The 17126-nt window shown below is 41.5% G+C and overlaps 1 protein-coding gene across 1 annotated transcript; it reads left to right on the top strand.

The window, feature by feature from the left end:
• Positions 1 to 316: 316 nt before the first annotated feature.
• MPLKIP (M-phase specific PLK1 interacting protein) lies at positions 317 to 938 on the top strand (the record flags this gene model as incomplete). Its single annotated transcript, XM_010078185.1, has 1 exon — positions 317 to 938. A coding segment is annotated over one exon (204 nt), but the record flags the coding sequence as incomplete, so codon positions are not given.
• Positions 939 to 17126: the final 16188 nt, after the last annotated feature.

Below are 17126 nucleotides of genomic sequence, written 5' to 3'. Positions count from 1 at the left end.
TTTTGAGTTAGACATGTCATTGAGTTAGACAGCTTATGAAAAATAGCATGAGGAGCTTTTCTGTAGTTATGTGCCAGAGTGACGTAAACAAGTATTTTGGAGAAGACTGGTTTTCTTTTTTCTTATCCCGATAAATCATTGCTCATAATTACAAGTATTAAAAAGTTAATATTTTCTGAGGAAGATGCAGGTGAGGAGTAGTAATTAGCATTAATAATCAGATTCAAAGCTCTGCTACATTAGAAGGAAACTTTTTTTTTTTTCAGTTTGAATTAGTCTATTAAATGTTTCTTTACCTGATGGTTTTCTTCCAAAGGGATCACCCAGGACATCTACTCCATTTGGTACAGCGCATGGCAGAGAGAAAAGAGTGTCTAATGATGTGGAAAACTATTACAGACCTTCAATGCTTGAGGACCCCTGGGCTGGCCTAGAGCCAGTTTCTGTTACAGACATAAACCAACAATACAGCAGTGAGCAAACAACATATACTGGTAAAAAAGGGAGGTATTTCAGCTAACACTTTTAAAGGCCAAATAACTCCATCTTGTCAGGAAAACTTTGGGACAAAAATATTTACACTTACACACGATGACCAATATCAAGATGGTAGATAATGCTTTTATTTGATCACATGTCCACCCTTTTATCCTACTTTTTTTTTATTGCATTGGATATTTTTATGTATGGGAGGGAAAAGGAGTGGTAGGAAAACTTACATTTCTGGCTACGTGGAAGTGCCTACCAGCTTTGAAGAACAAAGTGTTCTTTAATCACCAGCGACTGATTTGTGACTGTTAAAACAGATTTCCATATATTTACCTCTTCCATGCCAGATTGTTAGCCTTTTATTGTATACTCCTTTAGGAAATGGTATTTTTTTATGTTTCAGCATTTTTAGAATGAAATAACTTGGAAATAAAATAAAGTTTTGTAAATCATTGTTTTGTAATGTATAAAGATTATTTTAGGACTTTTGTTAAGGTGTACACATTAACACAAATAGTACCAGTGAAATTAGGTGACTTGTGTAAATGTGCTTGTATGCTGTAGTTAACCTCTGGTTTTGTGCATAATAGTATTTTTTGTTAATTCCAGTGTAACATAAAGTTGAAACATGACCTTTAGGTAACTCAGGAAACAAATGTATTGTCTTGGGAGAGTTTAATTTGTTGAACCAGGTCTTGAGTCATAAACATAATTCTGTAATCCTTTGGTTTTGTACTTAAAAAAAAAATCGTACTTGGAGCAAAACTAGACATTTCTGGATTATAGTAACAAGGCTGTTCAGTGGCAATTTGAGTCTAAAGGAGCACATAAAACATCAAGATTAAATAAATGCAAATGTACTTTCTGGATCCACCTGTTAGAATAGCATAGAATGAATGAAAGTTTGTTATTCAGTTGGCATTAGTACATGCATAGCATCTTTTTTTTAATCTGTACAAGATTTTCCAATTTTTTATTTTTTTTAACCCATGGTAGGCATCTTTGCCTAGACAAGTCTTGTTTTGTCTGCATGCATGCTATATTTTTATACTGAAGAGGAAAACAATGAATTTTTTTAGAGCTTGTCTATATGTGGAAGGTCTGTTCCTATTACAACCAGTAGTGAATATTGTAGTCTAGAATAAATAAATGGTTCCAGCTGCAGGTATGCTTCTTAAGGTGCCATGTTAAGCCTGTAGTAGCTATCTAAATTTTTGTTGAACGTACCATTATTTGTTTGTTGATCCTGGCTTTTAAGCAGGAGGTAGAGAGTGAAAACTTAGTTAAAAATAAATAAAAGCATTAGTTCAATTTTCAAAAACATATGTTTTGTTTTAAGCTTCTTACATACTTCACAGAAAACATATTTTTGTAATCCTGAAGCACAGTTAGGTAGAAAAACACAGGGAATCACATTAGACTTTTCTTAGTAACTTGTCTTTTGCTGAGGTAGAGTTGTCCTTTATCTGTTTCAGCATAAAATGTCTTGGTTTAATGCCGCTTTCAGGAACAACTTCAAACTGGAAGGGGGGTTAACAGGCTGAAATGTGCTAGCTCAGTCTCTTGCACTTTTATGACCATAATCTAAAGTTTGTCACGTGTGTCTTCCCCCAGTTGACCTTACTGTTTTAGTATTGTATTCAGAAAGGCTGCTCGGAGAACTGAGAACATAATGCCTGCTTGATATCAAGAATGGTTAAATCTTCATTCCAGAATCAAAACTGCGCCTTAAGTGGCAGCTATCAGTATCATTATCTGTAACATAGATGACAAGTTGCCAATAGTCTTAAATCGATTAATGTCATTGTGAAAAGTGAAGTATAAAGTTTTTCTTTCCTCTTCCCCCCCCACCCCCAAAAAAAAATAAAAAAAAATTGACAGGTGCTGTAAAGCTTACTAAAAAGTTACAGGACACTCAGCTGAGTCATCTTTTCTGTTACTATTTCCGTTGTAATTCAATGCAGTTTACTTTTTGCAATGTGTGGTAATCTTGGGGAAATGGATACGATGTTATTTAAGAGACTAAAGCTATGATGTGTTCCCAGTTAGACACGAGAAGAAAACGGGTTTGGAAAGGAGAACGGAAAGGAAAAGGATTCATGACAGAAGAGAGATTGTTAGAGGTGGGACTGCTTAGACAATAGCCAATATCAGCTGCCCTTGCACATTGCAAAGATGCATTTTCCAGTTTGGCTTTGCAGTTGACCCAGGGATCAAAGCCAGCCTCCTCTGGTAGTAACTGTTAACTCCTGGAACCGTGTGTCAGACATCAACGAAGGTAAATGTTCCAGAAAGAGAATTGAGGAAATAATCTTGAAGCATTGTTTAGTCAATACAGGCCTTCCACACTGCCATCTGTTAAGCTGCTGCTCCAGTGCACTTCAGGATATGACCTGGCAATTATAAGTACATCAGACTGCTAAAGACTCCAATAATTTGGTCAAGAATCAGCAAGGAATTGAAATGTAGATGTAATAAACTTACTAACCTTATCATACTGCACCAAAAACTTTAAAATCTGTCACCTTTCTGGCTTCTAGTAGAAATTATACAGTTACAGTAAAATTTCAAAATGTCATTGCTGAATAGCTGTAACATGCATGAACACATGTTCAGAACTATAAATATAATGTACTTAAAGCGAATTTAAGCTTTGCCTTTTTTACTATGATATCCAGTAAAATTAAGCACTTACTTCCTCACTGATTTTCTCCTTTTTCCCATATGGCAAACATTCTTTTTCTCCACGTGTTTCTAATGGAGATAGGATATATCACTTCCTCATTTGTTAATTAAGCCACTTTGTAGTAACAGTTTGGCTCTGGAAATAGCATTTGATGATAAAAAGCATAGCACAAGTACATCCTTTCTTCACAAGCCCATGAAACAATATAGTGCCTGTGTCTTGTTAACGAGGGGATTCTTCTGCAATGAACACACTAAGAATATGGGCATTGCTCTTTCTTCAGCAGACTTCTTAGACTTTAAGGTAAGTCATTTAGCTCCTTTTTCAGAAGTTTGGATTGCTGGACTTCTTTTCCATTATGTTTTGTTTGTATTGTGTTTGTGCGTAAAGTCCATCAGACTTTCCCTTTAGTTGTTGTAAAGGAGTTGTATAACTCTTGACTAACTCTCTTCTAGAAAAAAAAAATATCATTTGTTAGTGCGGTTAACAGGGAACTGCATTGCTACCACATTATGCTAATATCCCGGTAAGATAACTTAAATCAGCCCAGTACAATTCTGTGTAACCTGTCATACACCAGGTGGGGAGTTTCCCCGAGTTGTGTACTGTCATACTTCAAAGATAGTTCAGGTTTGGGTTTTTGCTGTGACTTTGTAGTATAGAATATCCATTCTTCTCTGACACTTTGGACAGACTCTTTTACATTGAAATTGTAAAACAATTGCGAATGTTCAAATTTCAGTTAGAACAGGATTTAAAAAATTCATCTCAGGCTACTTCTCTTTAGAATTAGCAAGAAGGCATTGAGATGGAGCATTTTTCTGATTTCAAAACTGGGAACAATTTGCAGGGGAAGTGCTTCTGGTCAACAGAATGGGTAACTACTTTTGAAGGCAGGTCGTTTTTCTTTTCCTGTTCAGGATATCTTTATGTGCTCTTTATATAAATATGCTAATTGGACATCCAAGGGGGAGCGTTTGAAACATGCGTTATATGGGAAGTCTACAAGTAGCTCTTCAGCACCCTTCTAAATAAAAGTTTGTATGGTCTGGGTTTCAAGTTGTGCTTGTGAGTAATCTCACCGATGTCGGAGGATTTACTCATGCAGCCAAGATGTGTAAGTATCTAACGTTACAGTTTGAAAATTGTATCATCCATTTATCTGTCAGTGCTTTGCAATAAACTGCGCTGTTTACCAATTGTTCTGAATTCCAATTCATATATGTGCTTTTATACAGGACCAAAGACTGCGTCACAATGAAATAAACTTGTTTTTACAATATTTTCCTAAATTCTCAAAGAGTAAAGACTTCTCCTTTCCCCAAATCTTGGCACTTGCCTTCCATCTTCCTCCTAAGGGGAGAAAAGTGAGGATTGCACCCCCTGAGTGGTGAAGAATCACGTCATGATTTTCATGTCTCAGGCTTTCAGAAGATTGTGTACCAGTTGACATAGGTAACTAGATAAACTTTTTTATCATTTGAGATGGCTCAAACAACTTTTTACTCCCCAAGAAAGGAGAGAAATCACCAAGTGGTGTTAACGTTTAATAGTGCTATAGTTCCAGCATTCTGTCATTAGTTCACAATCCATCCACAAAGCCTACAGTAGCTTTCCATCTGAATGCCTCAGTAGGCACAAACTGAATCAGTTTAATTTTTTGCCCCTTTCACTAAAATAGGTTCGTTGCTGATTTAAGAACACTTTCTCAACCTGAACTCACAAACTTACCTTTACAAAAGTACTAGCTCTTGAGTGTTAGACCTCAACTCTAAGCCTTCCCTTTAAAGCAGTTTAGATCTGGCTAAAAGTGCTTTATCTCTAGGAAACCTTTGCCTCCAGGGCTAGAAACAGTTGGACAGATGCTCAGTGCCAGAGCAGGGTCATCCAACTCCCCTTCCTCTCCAAGAGGTTACCCCTAGTTTGTTGCCATTTCAGTGCAGTGGGCCCAGCCACCCCTGTGACAGAGACATCTCCCCGCCCGCTTTCTGCTGCCACTTCATGCTCCTTCGTGGAGCTGTTGACTGAGTTTGTATCATCTTCTTTGAAGCTAATGATACTCATTCTTTTAGAATATAATACCAAACGCCATTTACTTCTCTTATTAAAAAATTACCAAAATTGTCCAAATTTTCTATACCTAAATCAGTTAAGTATGTACGGGAAATTGTGAAGCACAATAAACATTTATGGCATGAAGACCATTGAACTAGAGTTACTAGCTGGGAAAAAAATAAATCACGCTGATTGTGAGACAAAGTGTGGTGTTTTGATGGAAGTCTGCAACTCTTTATCTCTTGTGTTTCTGTTTGGCAGTGCAAACAACGCCTTTTTATCTGATTTAGAACTCAGGGCTCATCTCTAATTATTTTGCCTCCCTGTTGCTCCAGACAGGCCAACATGAAAGATCTGTGCAAACAGTAGAACAGTAACAGACAGTTCTAGAAACAGCTTTAATCCCTCTATCCCTCTAAACAGGAATTCACCTTACAAATGTGAACATTACTTCTAACGGGAAGTTAAACCAAGACATTCATTAGATTTACTGAAGCATCATGTCAATGTTGAGAGAGGGTAACACTCTTCCATCATTTTACAAATGGGAGAATTAAAGAAGAGCAAGAGAGGGTGTCTGGGTTAACCATTAGCACTGTTCAGTGGCAGCAGAGAACCCAGAGTTTTCTGCTCTCCCTGCTGCATTCCCTAAAGCTGATTAATCAATGAAATTTTCAGAGTTTCAAATGCATTGCCCTCCTGGGAGGAGGGAGGTGCCGGCAGAAAGGCAGCCGTCCCTTCCAGCACATACTGATGATAAATGCTAGCTATTAACTATTCGTTAAATGTTCCAAATTCTGATACTGCAAACCCACTTTCATTTTCTTGATCACCTTTCAAATTTGCTGGAAAGAATACAAAGAGAAACATTGCTCTGAACAAAAGAAACCCACTTCTTACTGTTAGCACGCGAATACTTACAATTGAGACTCTCTGGGATTTCTTCAATAATCCCCACGTTTGTGTGGTTCACAGCTCTCAAGCTGCAGTTCAAGTCTTCCATGGCTGAAATAGATACGACAAATTATACTTTTATTTTTTTAACAGGATGTAGTTTTAGGGAAAAAAAAAAAAAAGCAAAATTCTGATCAAAAGGGAAAATCTATCACTGGAGCATTCAATGGAAAGCCTTGCTGAAGTTAACAGGGGTTTGGATTTCATCCTTTATCTGAACTCAAATCTGCAGTCACAGCAGGAACAATTCCAAACTAAGACAACAGTCTAAGTTTTCACGGATGACACTGTAGAAGTGGAGGTCACAGTCTCCTGACAAAAAGAGAGGGATACTTGTATTACTGAATCGCACGGCATATGGAAATGATTTATGCTGTAATCAAAAGTGCAGCCCCTTCCAGTGGAAGATTCTCAAGAATTTACCATAAAACCATACTTTAGCTCTACTAGCCATTAATTTAATGAGGCTTTTTGGTTTTTTAATGACCAGTATCTTAAACTGCTAAATGCCTAATCTGGCGAAGCACCTGCTCACTCGTCTCCTGCAGACAGATGTGGTTCAGCTTTTCCCGTTAATGAATCAGAAAGCAAAATGCGACAGTGTTCTAAAGTGTTGCTAACGCTGGGGTTTCAGGTCTTCAAGTGTTTTGGTTGAGGTTTTTTTTTAGGCAGGAGCTTTAAGTAGCATAATCTCTTCCTAGAGCATAAAACTGTCACCATAATAATTACGAGTCATTTCATGGATCTTATTTTTAAAAAAAACTACAGGAAACCAAGCCTGAAAACGTGAATGCATCACTAGTAGTGTTCAAGCTGGGGAAGCACTGAATTTAACATTCCAGCAATGCACAGTATGTTGCGTGATGTGGATGATGTTTTGCAAAAATATCCGATAAAAAAAAAAAAATCTAAACCAGTTTGTTGGATCTGTGTATGTGTTCTCTTCCCTGTCCTGTGAAATCCTCCAGTGGAGTTACACAACTTGTCAAAGCGTCGTGCAAGCCAAGGGTGCTCGGTTGGAAGAGGTTGAGCCAGTGTCCTATTAAACACTCTCCACCCAGCAAAGCACCTGCTTGTATGTTGTTCATGTTGATTTTGTCTTGGTAAGTTGGTCAGTTAGCCCCTTTTCCTACAGCAGAAGCTGTTTTGGATACTGGTCACACTTAAAACACAACTAGAAATAGATTCTCTCAAACTGAGTGTCAGTGAAGCATCTGCATTTGATGCTCCTTCTGTTGTGCGCAGGAAATCCTGACCTTTTCCTGTTATCTGCAGCCTCTTTTGTTGTCAGGAGAGGGCTTGGGAAATTTTTCTTTTTAATTAGTCAATATAACTGATCCCTCTTGTTCTGATTACATTTTTCTTCCTGATTCTATAGAGACGATCGATGATCTCACCTAATACTTAAGGTACCAGCTTTCTTACTTTGTTACAGACCGCAGTGACTCTATTTAATAATATTGGATGCTGTTTACTCCCCTTCTGCTCTTGCCACCACAAACACATCACACGGATGAATTATTTAGACAGAAATGTATTTTAACCAAGACAGGAGGATGCCTCGTACTGGGACTGTATCTCAAGCAATCAGATCTTTTTAGAACTTGATGGAAATACATATTCAAGAAAAAAAAGACTATTTGGTAGTCATGCCAGCTTCACCACAAGATTTCAGTGAAAATTACATTTTCTTTATTTTCATTGATCACTTCAAAGAGAGTAACAGATGCTTTTAAACAAATGTTGCTTCCAAAAAGTAACTGAAAAGAATCGTTTATTTACTTACCAGCCTGCAAACCTCACACTGGGACAAGGTATGGATCCTTTCTGTTCTTACAGATAAACTTGATGCATACAAATCAATATTTAAATGAATTGTATGAAATTATGATTTCGTATAAAAGGCAGACCTGTGTGCCCATACTCTGAGCATACTGAAATAATAGGAGATGGGGTTAACACACATTTCCTGTCACAGGCTTCACAGAAATCCTTTCTGCATTTCCCATGTACGCTTTCTGCAAAGGCAAGAGCACCTTATTTTCATGGCACTGCATCTACCCCTTTATCTACATTTTAAATAAACCCAGAAAGCACTGGATTTCCCATGCAGAGTAATGCTTTGGTTTACTGCTTCCCATAATGTAACAGTTTTAGAATACCAGAACTCCATAATGCTGAAACCTTAATCCAGGAGCTGAGAAATGAAAGAGTTGAGAGGCTGCAGGGTAGCAGCAAACGACACGTGCTTCAGTAAAGCACACAGAAGGTTGCCTTGGATGTCAGTAAAGAATCTGCATTCTTAAACATTCTACTTAAAGGAAAAACAAAAAAAAAAAAGGAAAAAAACCCCTCAAAACCAAGCTGGAGCCTCCCAGGAGATGAGCAGAAATGGATGGGCATCTCTGGTTTGATGCTAGAAGCTGAAACAGGGTCGAATTCCTGATAGAACAGGTCTGCAAAATTCTGTGCGATTTTTTTTTTTTTTTTGGTCATTGTTCCCAAAAGGCAATATTGTAATTGCAAGTACAGTTTGCAAATAAAAATGATTGCTACTACCTGCATGTCTTCTTTCACTGTCTTGCATAATAGTATGTGCTTGCTTGTAAGTCTCAGAGCAGGATCTGCAACCCCTAACGAGGAGCGATCTGGGGAGAAAAATGTACAGAGCTTCTAATAAAGTCTGCCAGGTTTAGAGCAATACTTTCCTGATGTGGAATCACCAGACCATCTGCAGATAAGTTTTTAATTATTATTTACTATCCACTTCTCATACACATCATTAATAGCTTTCTGTTCATTTCCCATCTCTTCTGTAGTTCTTAGTCTATTCCCCCCCCCAATGAATGATTTTCACAAAAATGGTGTTAAAATAAATGGTCACAATTAATCTTTGTTCTGCAGGAGCAGGGTAGGAAGCGGGAAGGTGCCTTGGCTCAACGGCAAGGACTCAGTCGGGAGCTGACACGAGTTTTCACAAGTGTTTGTGGGGTGGGGAAGGTCAGGGAACTGCAGACGGGTGACTTTGGCTGTTGGTTTTGTGCACTGCACACAGCATCCTTTGTTTCCCAGTATGGGGATGGGTTTTCAGTTTAAAATCTAGCGCAGGAAGGCAGCGGGTGGCCTGCTCCTCTTCTCTCACCTATTTTTTGCCGTTAGGTCAGCTGCAAAGCAGAAGTCCTGATGGGTCAGCCGTCCATTGCCTTGCAGGGTGTAGATCAGAAGGCTGCTAAGTGAAGGAGGGAGTTCAGCATTTTTCTAATGGTCTTTAGCACTTACCAGCATTTTTGAGAAGCTCAGGCAATGCTTTTATTCTGATGGTGGGCCTGAGGGACAGGGTACAACTATTTATTCATATTTTACGGGCGAGCAACAAGGCACAAAGAGGCCAAGCAACTTGTCCAGGACAGAACAAGAAACCACCTCATCTGACCTAAGCCTTGGTGCCCTGTCTCGTGTACTGGAAACAGGGAATATCCATGGGCCTGGTGAAGGGAACTGGGGAACAGCAAATGCTGGAGCACCCAAAAAACATTTCTTCTAGGAGTAATAAAACCAACATACAAAAGGCAGCATCGGTAACTCTGGCTTTACAGGTGCTGCACAGCAATATTTGGGGTTTCCAGTGCTACGATGTAAACATCGCTCTGTGGGAGCAGCAATGTCACTGGAAAACCATTTCCTCTGAAAAATTCCGAGCTTCCTCCAATTTTTCAAAGCCGAGGACCTCCAGTTTACCTCATCTTGGAGCTTACCATTCAGAGACAAAGACCAGTCTGGCGTTACAAAACCTGGACCGTCTGCTCGCTCATCTCTGCACTTGCTGTTGGAACCCAGGGACACCCCCACTCAGCTCCACACTTCGCTGTGTACACCCTGCGTGGCCTCAGACAAGGCCCTTTCTCCCAGATTCTCATCTGAAAAACAACAGCATTTTCCTAACCCCCCTCCCCTCAGAGGCAACGTGAGGAGCAGGGTCGGGGTGCGTCACCGGCTGTGCTGGGGAGAGGCTAGCAAACCCCTCCTACCGAGAGGGTGGAGAATGACACGCTCCAGCGGGTGCTGCACAGTTACACGCTCCAGATGACCAGCGAGCTGCTGAGAATGATTCAGTCACTGAGACAGTGGCACCAGTTCAACTATTCCAGGAGGCAAACGATGCTTCCAACCTGGAATGAGTGGATGCATGCCTGGGGCTTGGAGCCGAATACTCCAGATGCTCCGTGAAGGGAACTGGGACCAAAACCAACCTCTTTGCAGTGCAGCAGGACGCTGCGGTGCCACCACGTCTCTGGGGTCTTCCAGGTCCCCACCGCAGCAGAGCAACACCTCCTCACCTTCCCCTGCCCCTCTGACCTCCTTGGCCTGCAGACAGCATCAGCCCCGCATGATTTTTAAAGTCAGTTAGGGGTCAGTTTGGCAAGAAAGTTGAAAGAACAGAACAACAACGAGAGAGATTGTTGTTGGATGAGGTCTCCAACACGGTGCTTTGTCTGTGTAGAGGCTGAAGTGGGTTGCAGTGGAAAATGCATAGAAAAAAATGCTGGCAAATAATTCTGTCCATCTTCAGGTAAGAGCGGGGGAATCTTTGGCTTCACAAGTGTGGACGATGCTTCCCTCACCTGAAAGATACTCTGGAGCTTTTCAGTGTTCAGTACAATGTATATTCCACTACCAGAAATAAAAGCGGATCCCACCAATGAGGCCCACAAAGCTGAGTTCAGCTGCTCAGGTTGTTCCCTGCTCCCATCCTTGCTCCATGAGATCTGTGTCAGGGAACGGGTCCAAGGAAAGAGCTCACGTACGGCTCCGTGGCCTGTTGTACACACTTATTTCCCTATATCCTGGTACATCAAAAAATTTGCAACAATGGGTATGGAAAAAAAGCTTGGAGTATTTCTAGAGTATCAACACAGCTACTCCCTTGTCTCGGTGAAACAGAAGGGAATAGGCTCGGACGAGCAGATGTAGTGCAGCAGGAGACCTTACCGCAGGGCTGGGCTGTTCTGGGGATTCAAATTCTGGCGATTCATTGAAACCGATGGCATTGTTCTGGCTGAGGCATTATTCTTCTTAATCTTCTTAATTCTTAATTAAAACAGCCCAGGAGACAGCAGCGTCAGTGAAGTCCGCAGCATAGGAATTATTGTCTCCCCCTTAAACAAAAAACAGACCTGTGTAAGCAGCATTTTCCTGCCACTAGTCACAAACATCATGATCTTTCCCATCCTTGCTCAGGGAAAATCCCCTAAGTCAGGCCTCTGTACCAGTCTCCGTACAGCCCGTTCCTTTCTCAGGGCGACCCTGACGTGGAGCCATGAGGAAAACCAGCATCGACTCTGGTGGCACTGAGACACCCCACAGCAGGGCACCGGCAGCGCTTCCCTCCCGCTGCCACCCGTGCAAAACCAAGATCCTCGGGAAAAATTTGGAAGGCAAGATAGTGTTTTTTTTTCCCCATGTCAAACCTGCCAGCATGTTTTACACGTCTGTAGAACAGTCCTGAAAAGAACTTGCAGGAGGGAAGAAAAAAGGCAGCCCTCTGCGCTAGACCTGCACATTACTCGCTTCCAGCCACCTCCCCCAGTGACTGTTCCCGGCATGTAGGAGGGAGCGTAGCAGAGACACACTTCTGCACAGGTCAAATACTAATCACAGAAACCAAATAATCCCCCTCAAGTTACCTTGAGGGCAGCACATGGCTGTCAGATCTGCTTCCAAGTACCAGAAGCTCCCGGGCTGGTTTCCGTACAGCTCACACCCAAGGGTGCCCTTTTCCTACCCGGTTATGGCTCTTCTACACTCTGTTTTCTAATAGCGAAAAAAAAATCTTCACAAAGCCTCCTTGCAAGAAGCCCTGTTGAAGACACATTCATCACCTGATGAGGATTTGCCATATCAATAGTACGTCCAAAGCACCCCTGAAGGAATTGCTGATGCGGAGTCGAAGCCGTGCTGGGAAAAGCAAACTGAATGAATGCTGCCTGTGAGCAAGGGCTGCTGCACCTGAAGAAAAATAAAACATTACCGTAGGCTCAAAGTTCCTTCTGAGTTAAATCACCCTGACTGCAAGTTTCTTCCACAGGCAATAGCAAAAGCCCCAAATAAGCAGCTGTAATGAGCAAGCGGCTTTAAAACGCTCAAGCTCCGTGGAAGTTGACTGGGAAAAGAACCAGTTCCCCTCATTTGTCAGATGGAGCTTTCTCTCCCCTTGTTTGTTGTCGCTGCCAAGAGCTCTGACTTGCATTTTCTTCCACGTGACGGGGGAGTTTGGTAGCTGTAATCCCCTTCATCCAGATGGCCTGTCAGGGTTTACAGGCGTTCCTTAGAAATAGAAGCAACCTAATTCCGGTTCAGCTCATTGAACAGAAGTTTCTGCAAAACCGTGTGGCTCATTGGAAGCTGACAGCAACCATTCACAGCTGTGACATGAGATGGTTTGTTTCCTCTGTTGCCACTGATTTCACGGACACATTCATTGCTCTGTGTTGATACAGGCTGTTGTGCTGCCATTACTGGCATCTCCCCTCTTTCACTGGATGCTGCTTTATTTGCAGCTGAGGATGTTGGTTCACGTGCGGATCCCACTGGAGTGATTGCCGGTACCTTTTTGCACAGCTTGGTGGCTGTATGGCACTAACAGCTGAATAAATGGGGCGCAGCACCAGTCTCAAACCCTTGCAGGTTCATCCTCCAACATAAACCAGAGCCAACCATGTCCTGTTACTGGCTGCAATAGCAGCTTTCACGAGAAGAACGGAGCAGGCAGCTAGGAATTGTTTCACACACCTGCCTGATCTGCTCTGAGCAAGTCAACATCCTGTGTAACACAGCTTGAACTGGTCATCGGAAATAAAATCCGGGCTTTCACTGTAGCTGCTGGCAAAGTGGTGTCTCCAAAGTGAGAAGAAGGTTTGGGCTATGGTTAAGCGTTTTGCCAGCCTGATGTCAAGGGATGCCTCCGTAACTGGTGCTGGCCCCTGTAACCGCCTGTTCCATCTTCACCGCCCATCCGCTGGCTTTCCCAAGGGCAAGTTCCTGGAGCAATGACAGCAGCAGACTGTCCAACCTGGAGTTTAAGAGTACTGAAGATACAGCGTCTTATTTTGGGATGGAAGTATAGCATTTAAACATTTGTATTAGATGAGCTGATACAGTAGGAAAAAAGCAGATAAGCTTCAAGCACTCGAAGTGCGGTTGCTGAAGCCACACTCGACACGCAGTGCTTCAGCAGCAGCGTACGCATGTAGCCAGACACGGACAATATCTGGCTTTTTGGGCTCTTTGGGTTTGATTTCCCATTATTTCTAATGCACACACCCTCCTCTTTAAAGAGCCAGTGGTGGGGAATATTAACCACACCTCTGCGTGGAGAGCATGGAGGAAAACTTAAATTTTACACAGCCCACCACCCTGAAAAGCTCAGCCAGCAGGTGCTGGGAACAGCAGGATTTTCTCACCACTGAAGGGTCCCGGTTCCCGTAACCGTGTCCCAGCACATTGCCTGCTTCTGCAGTGCTGTCAGCGCTTGCTGGAATGTTACGCTGCGCCCTGGCTCCCACGGTAGCCAGGAGCCACGCTCTGCCAGCGAGCATTCGTCCTGCCAGTCGCTGCGGTTTTCCTTTGAGAAAGTACTGCAGCAGTGAAAATAACTTACAGAATTTTAATACATGGAAAAATTATACTCATCTGGATACTAAAAAGCCACTTCAGGTTAACCCGATGTTCTTTTGAAATGCCATTTGACAACCAAAGAGGGAAAACAACGGAAGACTTCAAGTTTTCATGTATTTTATTTACAGGCTGCACAATACATTTTAAATACAAATGGCTTAAAATAACGAAGAGTAAGCAAGCTGAAGCATAACAGTTGGATTAATTTAAATTAGGTTGTCTTGAAATAACTCCTGCAATAAAGTATTCTTCACCCTGATAAGCAGAAGTTAGTTCTAGTTCGATTTTAAGTCAACCCAAGGTCATTTCCTTTTTAAATACAGAATTCAAATCAGTTTTCTGGTGATTCCTTAATTTCATGACACACTTCTGTGTATATAGAACACCCGAAAACGATCAAGAAGGGAAATAGCCAAAACTTCCCCATGTAAAAAGCAGTGTAACAGAACAGACTGGAGAAATGTTGTGTGTAAAACACTTGCGTGTTTTATTAATGAGAAGAAAAATGCAAGAAATACATCCGAGATTTTTCTCTCTTGGAAACAGAATTCATGGTCTGAGATCTGATTTGCCCGCAGACAAGAGGTATCCTATGTTACTTCAGGTTTTACCGTACATTTATCTATTAAACTCATCCAACTATAAACTTCCCCCAAACCCAAACTGCCTCCTGCACCCAGCAAAAGGAGAGGAGCACTCAAACCCATCAGAACTTAGATGACAGCACCTATCACCTCTGCTTCTAGAAAGCACCTTCCACTACTGTGGTGTGGAGAACATTTAACACAGACCATGTTTTATGGAAACATAAGAAAATATAGAAGTTTGCAATTTAAAAATTATTTTCTCAAGAAATTATATTAACATTTAAGCATACACATATTTTAACACCTCTTCCCTAACACTGCTCCTTCTGTTCAAGGTAACAACAACAACGAGCAATTCATGATAAAAGCTGTTTCCTTTTCCTTTGGCTGATTTTAAGTATTATAGTAGTCTAAGCGTTGTAAGTCATGGTCATAGCAGTCCAGTCCTGCTCGCTTTCTTCCTCTTGGTATGGCTAAAGACGGCTTAATATAAATAATGAAGTCCTTGCTACTTGATAGTCCATGATTACAGTATTTTTTGCTATGTTTATGCAGAAATACAAACACGCAACACTTACTGTTTGATGTAGTGTCCAGGTCTCTGTAGCACACGTTGGAATTGCAGCACAGAAAATGTAAACCCAAAGGAATGGAGGGGGGGAAATAACAAAAGCCACGGCTCCACAGAAAAAATAATGCGGTTTTCAAACTGTCTACTACTGCATCAAAAATGCAAGAGCCATGTGATGTAAACTGCCAAACTAGTACAGACTCACTCTGCTGAGTGAAATTTGTTTGAAGGGGTAAAATTCTGAGCTGACGTAAGCACCTGGCTATGTGATTTAATTCGAAAGAAATTTTGATAAATAACACACAGGTCCGGTAGAAATGAACGTGGACCTACAGTCCTTCGATCCGGCCAGTTCCCTGGCTGCTGACCTGCCCAGACACAACTCCTGGGCCAGAGGAGCGTGGCCAGGGGGAGAAATCCTCCTGCCGCACACCCCAAGGGGTGCCGTGCAGAGGGAGGGCAGAGCTCCCTCCCCACACACAGCCCCTGCGCAGAAGGAAAGGCTGCCAGTAAAAGAGCCGAGATCTCCCAGGTTGCAAAGAAGGTAATCTCTTCAGAGTTATCATCTATGCAATACATTAGCTTTCCCTCCAAATTATCCCAGCATTGTTGTCCCAGGCAGATACAGCGTTCCAAGTCAGAGGCTAGTCATCCTTAAACCGAATTTGGGGAAAAAGCCATTGTGCAGTATGCATCTGCCACAGGGTGCCAGAGTTGTGTTTCTGATTCATCTGGAAGTCAGCTCTCTATTGCATCTCCTTCTCTCTCCTCAGTCAGGATTACTTATGCTTTTTTTTTTTTCCCATGGCCAAAGAATGAAATCCATTTTGGGGGATGATGCAACACCGGAGCACTGCCAGCCCTGAGGAAGCTGCGCTGATGATTAAACACGTGCAGAGGGGGGCAGACTTCTCTGCACCAACTGAGGTGAACTACAAGACTTGAAAATTTACCTCCGAAAGGGAAGCAGGAGGAGACACAACGTCTTCCTTGCATTTTTGTCATGGAATTCAAATCATTTAGTCCTCTGAGAGCTACCTTCCACCTGAGCTTACCTGCTTTTTTAGTGAACTACCACCTGCAGTTACATTTGAGGTGCAGCAGAGTAACACCAGACTGCACAGTTTTAGGGAAAATAACTGCCCAAGAGCTTTAGAAGTCTTTTGCTTGATTCTGAAAAAAAGTCATCTGTGTGTATCACTGTGGGAGGTTTTTCTTTTTTTAAAGATGAGTAAACAAAAAGCCTTAGCTGACATCATCCTTATCTAAATGACACTCATGATTTTTGCCTTTAAAATTTTACTAGCAGAAAAATACTACAAGGGTGTCCTTACTCCAGGAAAACTATCCAATGCACTGCTATTCACGCATGAAGCTTTTGTTTTTCTTAAGCCCAGGCTATTCAGGTCATAAATACTTATTTCTGAACTGGGCCGCTTTTTATTTTCAGATTGCAGGATTTTCTATTGTGTCTAGAGAAGACAACTGCCAGACTTACAGGGACATCGTAAGCAGCATGACTCTCCACTTCTCATCTGCCAGATCCTCAAATGCTACATAGTTAGTGAAGTGAGTTTCTCTATGCTCTACAACGTGGTAGTGAGCCATATATGAACCAGGACTTTCAACTAAAAGGAAACAAAACACCAACAATTTTGGCTTCTATTCTGAAAATCCAAAAAGTCACTGACAAGACTACGTTTGTAATAGTGTAAGTAGAAATTTTACTTTTTAAAAAGTAATAATTAAACACTCAGTTACATAAGGTACCGATTTGTCAACTGGATAATCAGTTGGAAAATTGTTTCCAATATGGGCTTTAAAACATTCTTTTACGTACATGCAAAATATAACCATACCTCCTCTCTGCAGGAGAGAGACCACTTGTTGTCAAAGAAAAAAAAAACATGCTGGAAGTTGTAATTAATATGAGGAGTGGCTCTTGGTAAGAGTTTCAACTACAGTCATTTGATCAGTTGTTCAGAGAGACTCGATTCCAATATTAAAATGTTCTGTGGAACAGCAGATATAAAATCGATTAATTGGCACAATCACAAGTTTCCAGAAAATTAGAACTAGTGTCAAACATTTTCCTGTTGCTTTAAATACT

The sequence above is a fragment of the Pterocles gutturalis genome, unplaced genomic scaffold (genome assembly GCF_000699245.1).
Source record: "Pterocles gutturalis isolate BGI_N339 unplaced genomic scaffold, ASM69924v1 scaffold34353, whole genome shotgun sequence".
Classification (NCBI taxonomy): Eukaryota; Metazoa; Chordata; class Aves; order Pterocliformes; family Pteroclidae; genus Pterocles; species Pterocles gutturalis.
This window is presented reverse-complemented; position numbering and strand designations above follow the sequence as displayed.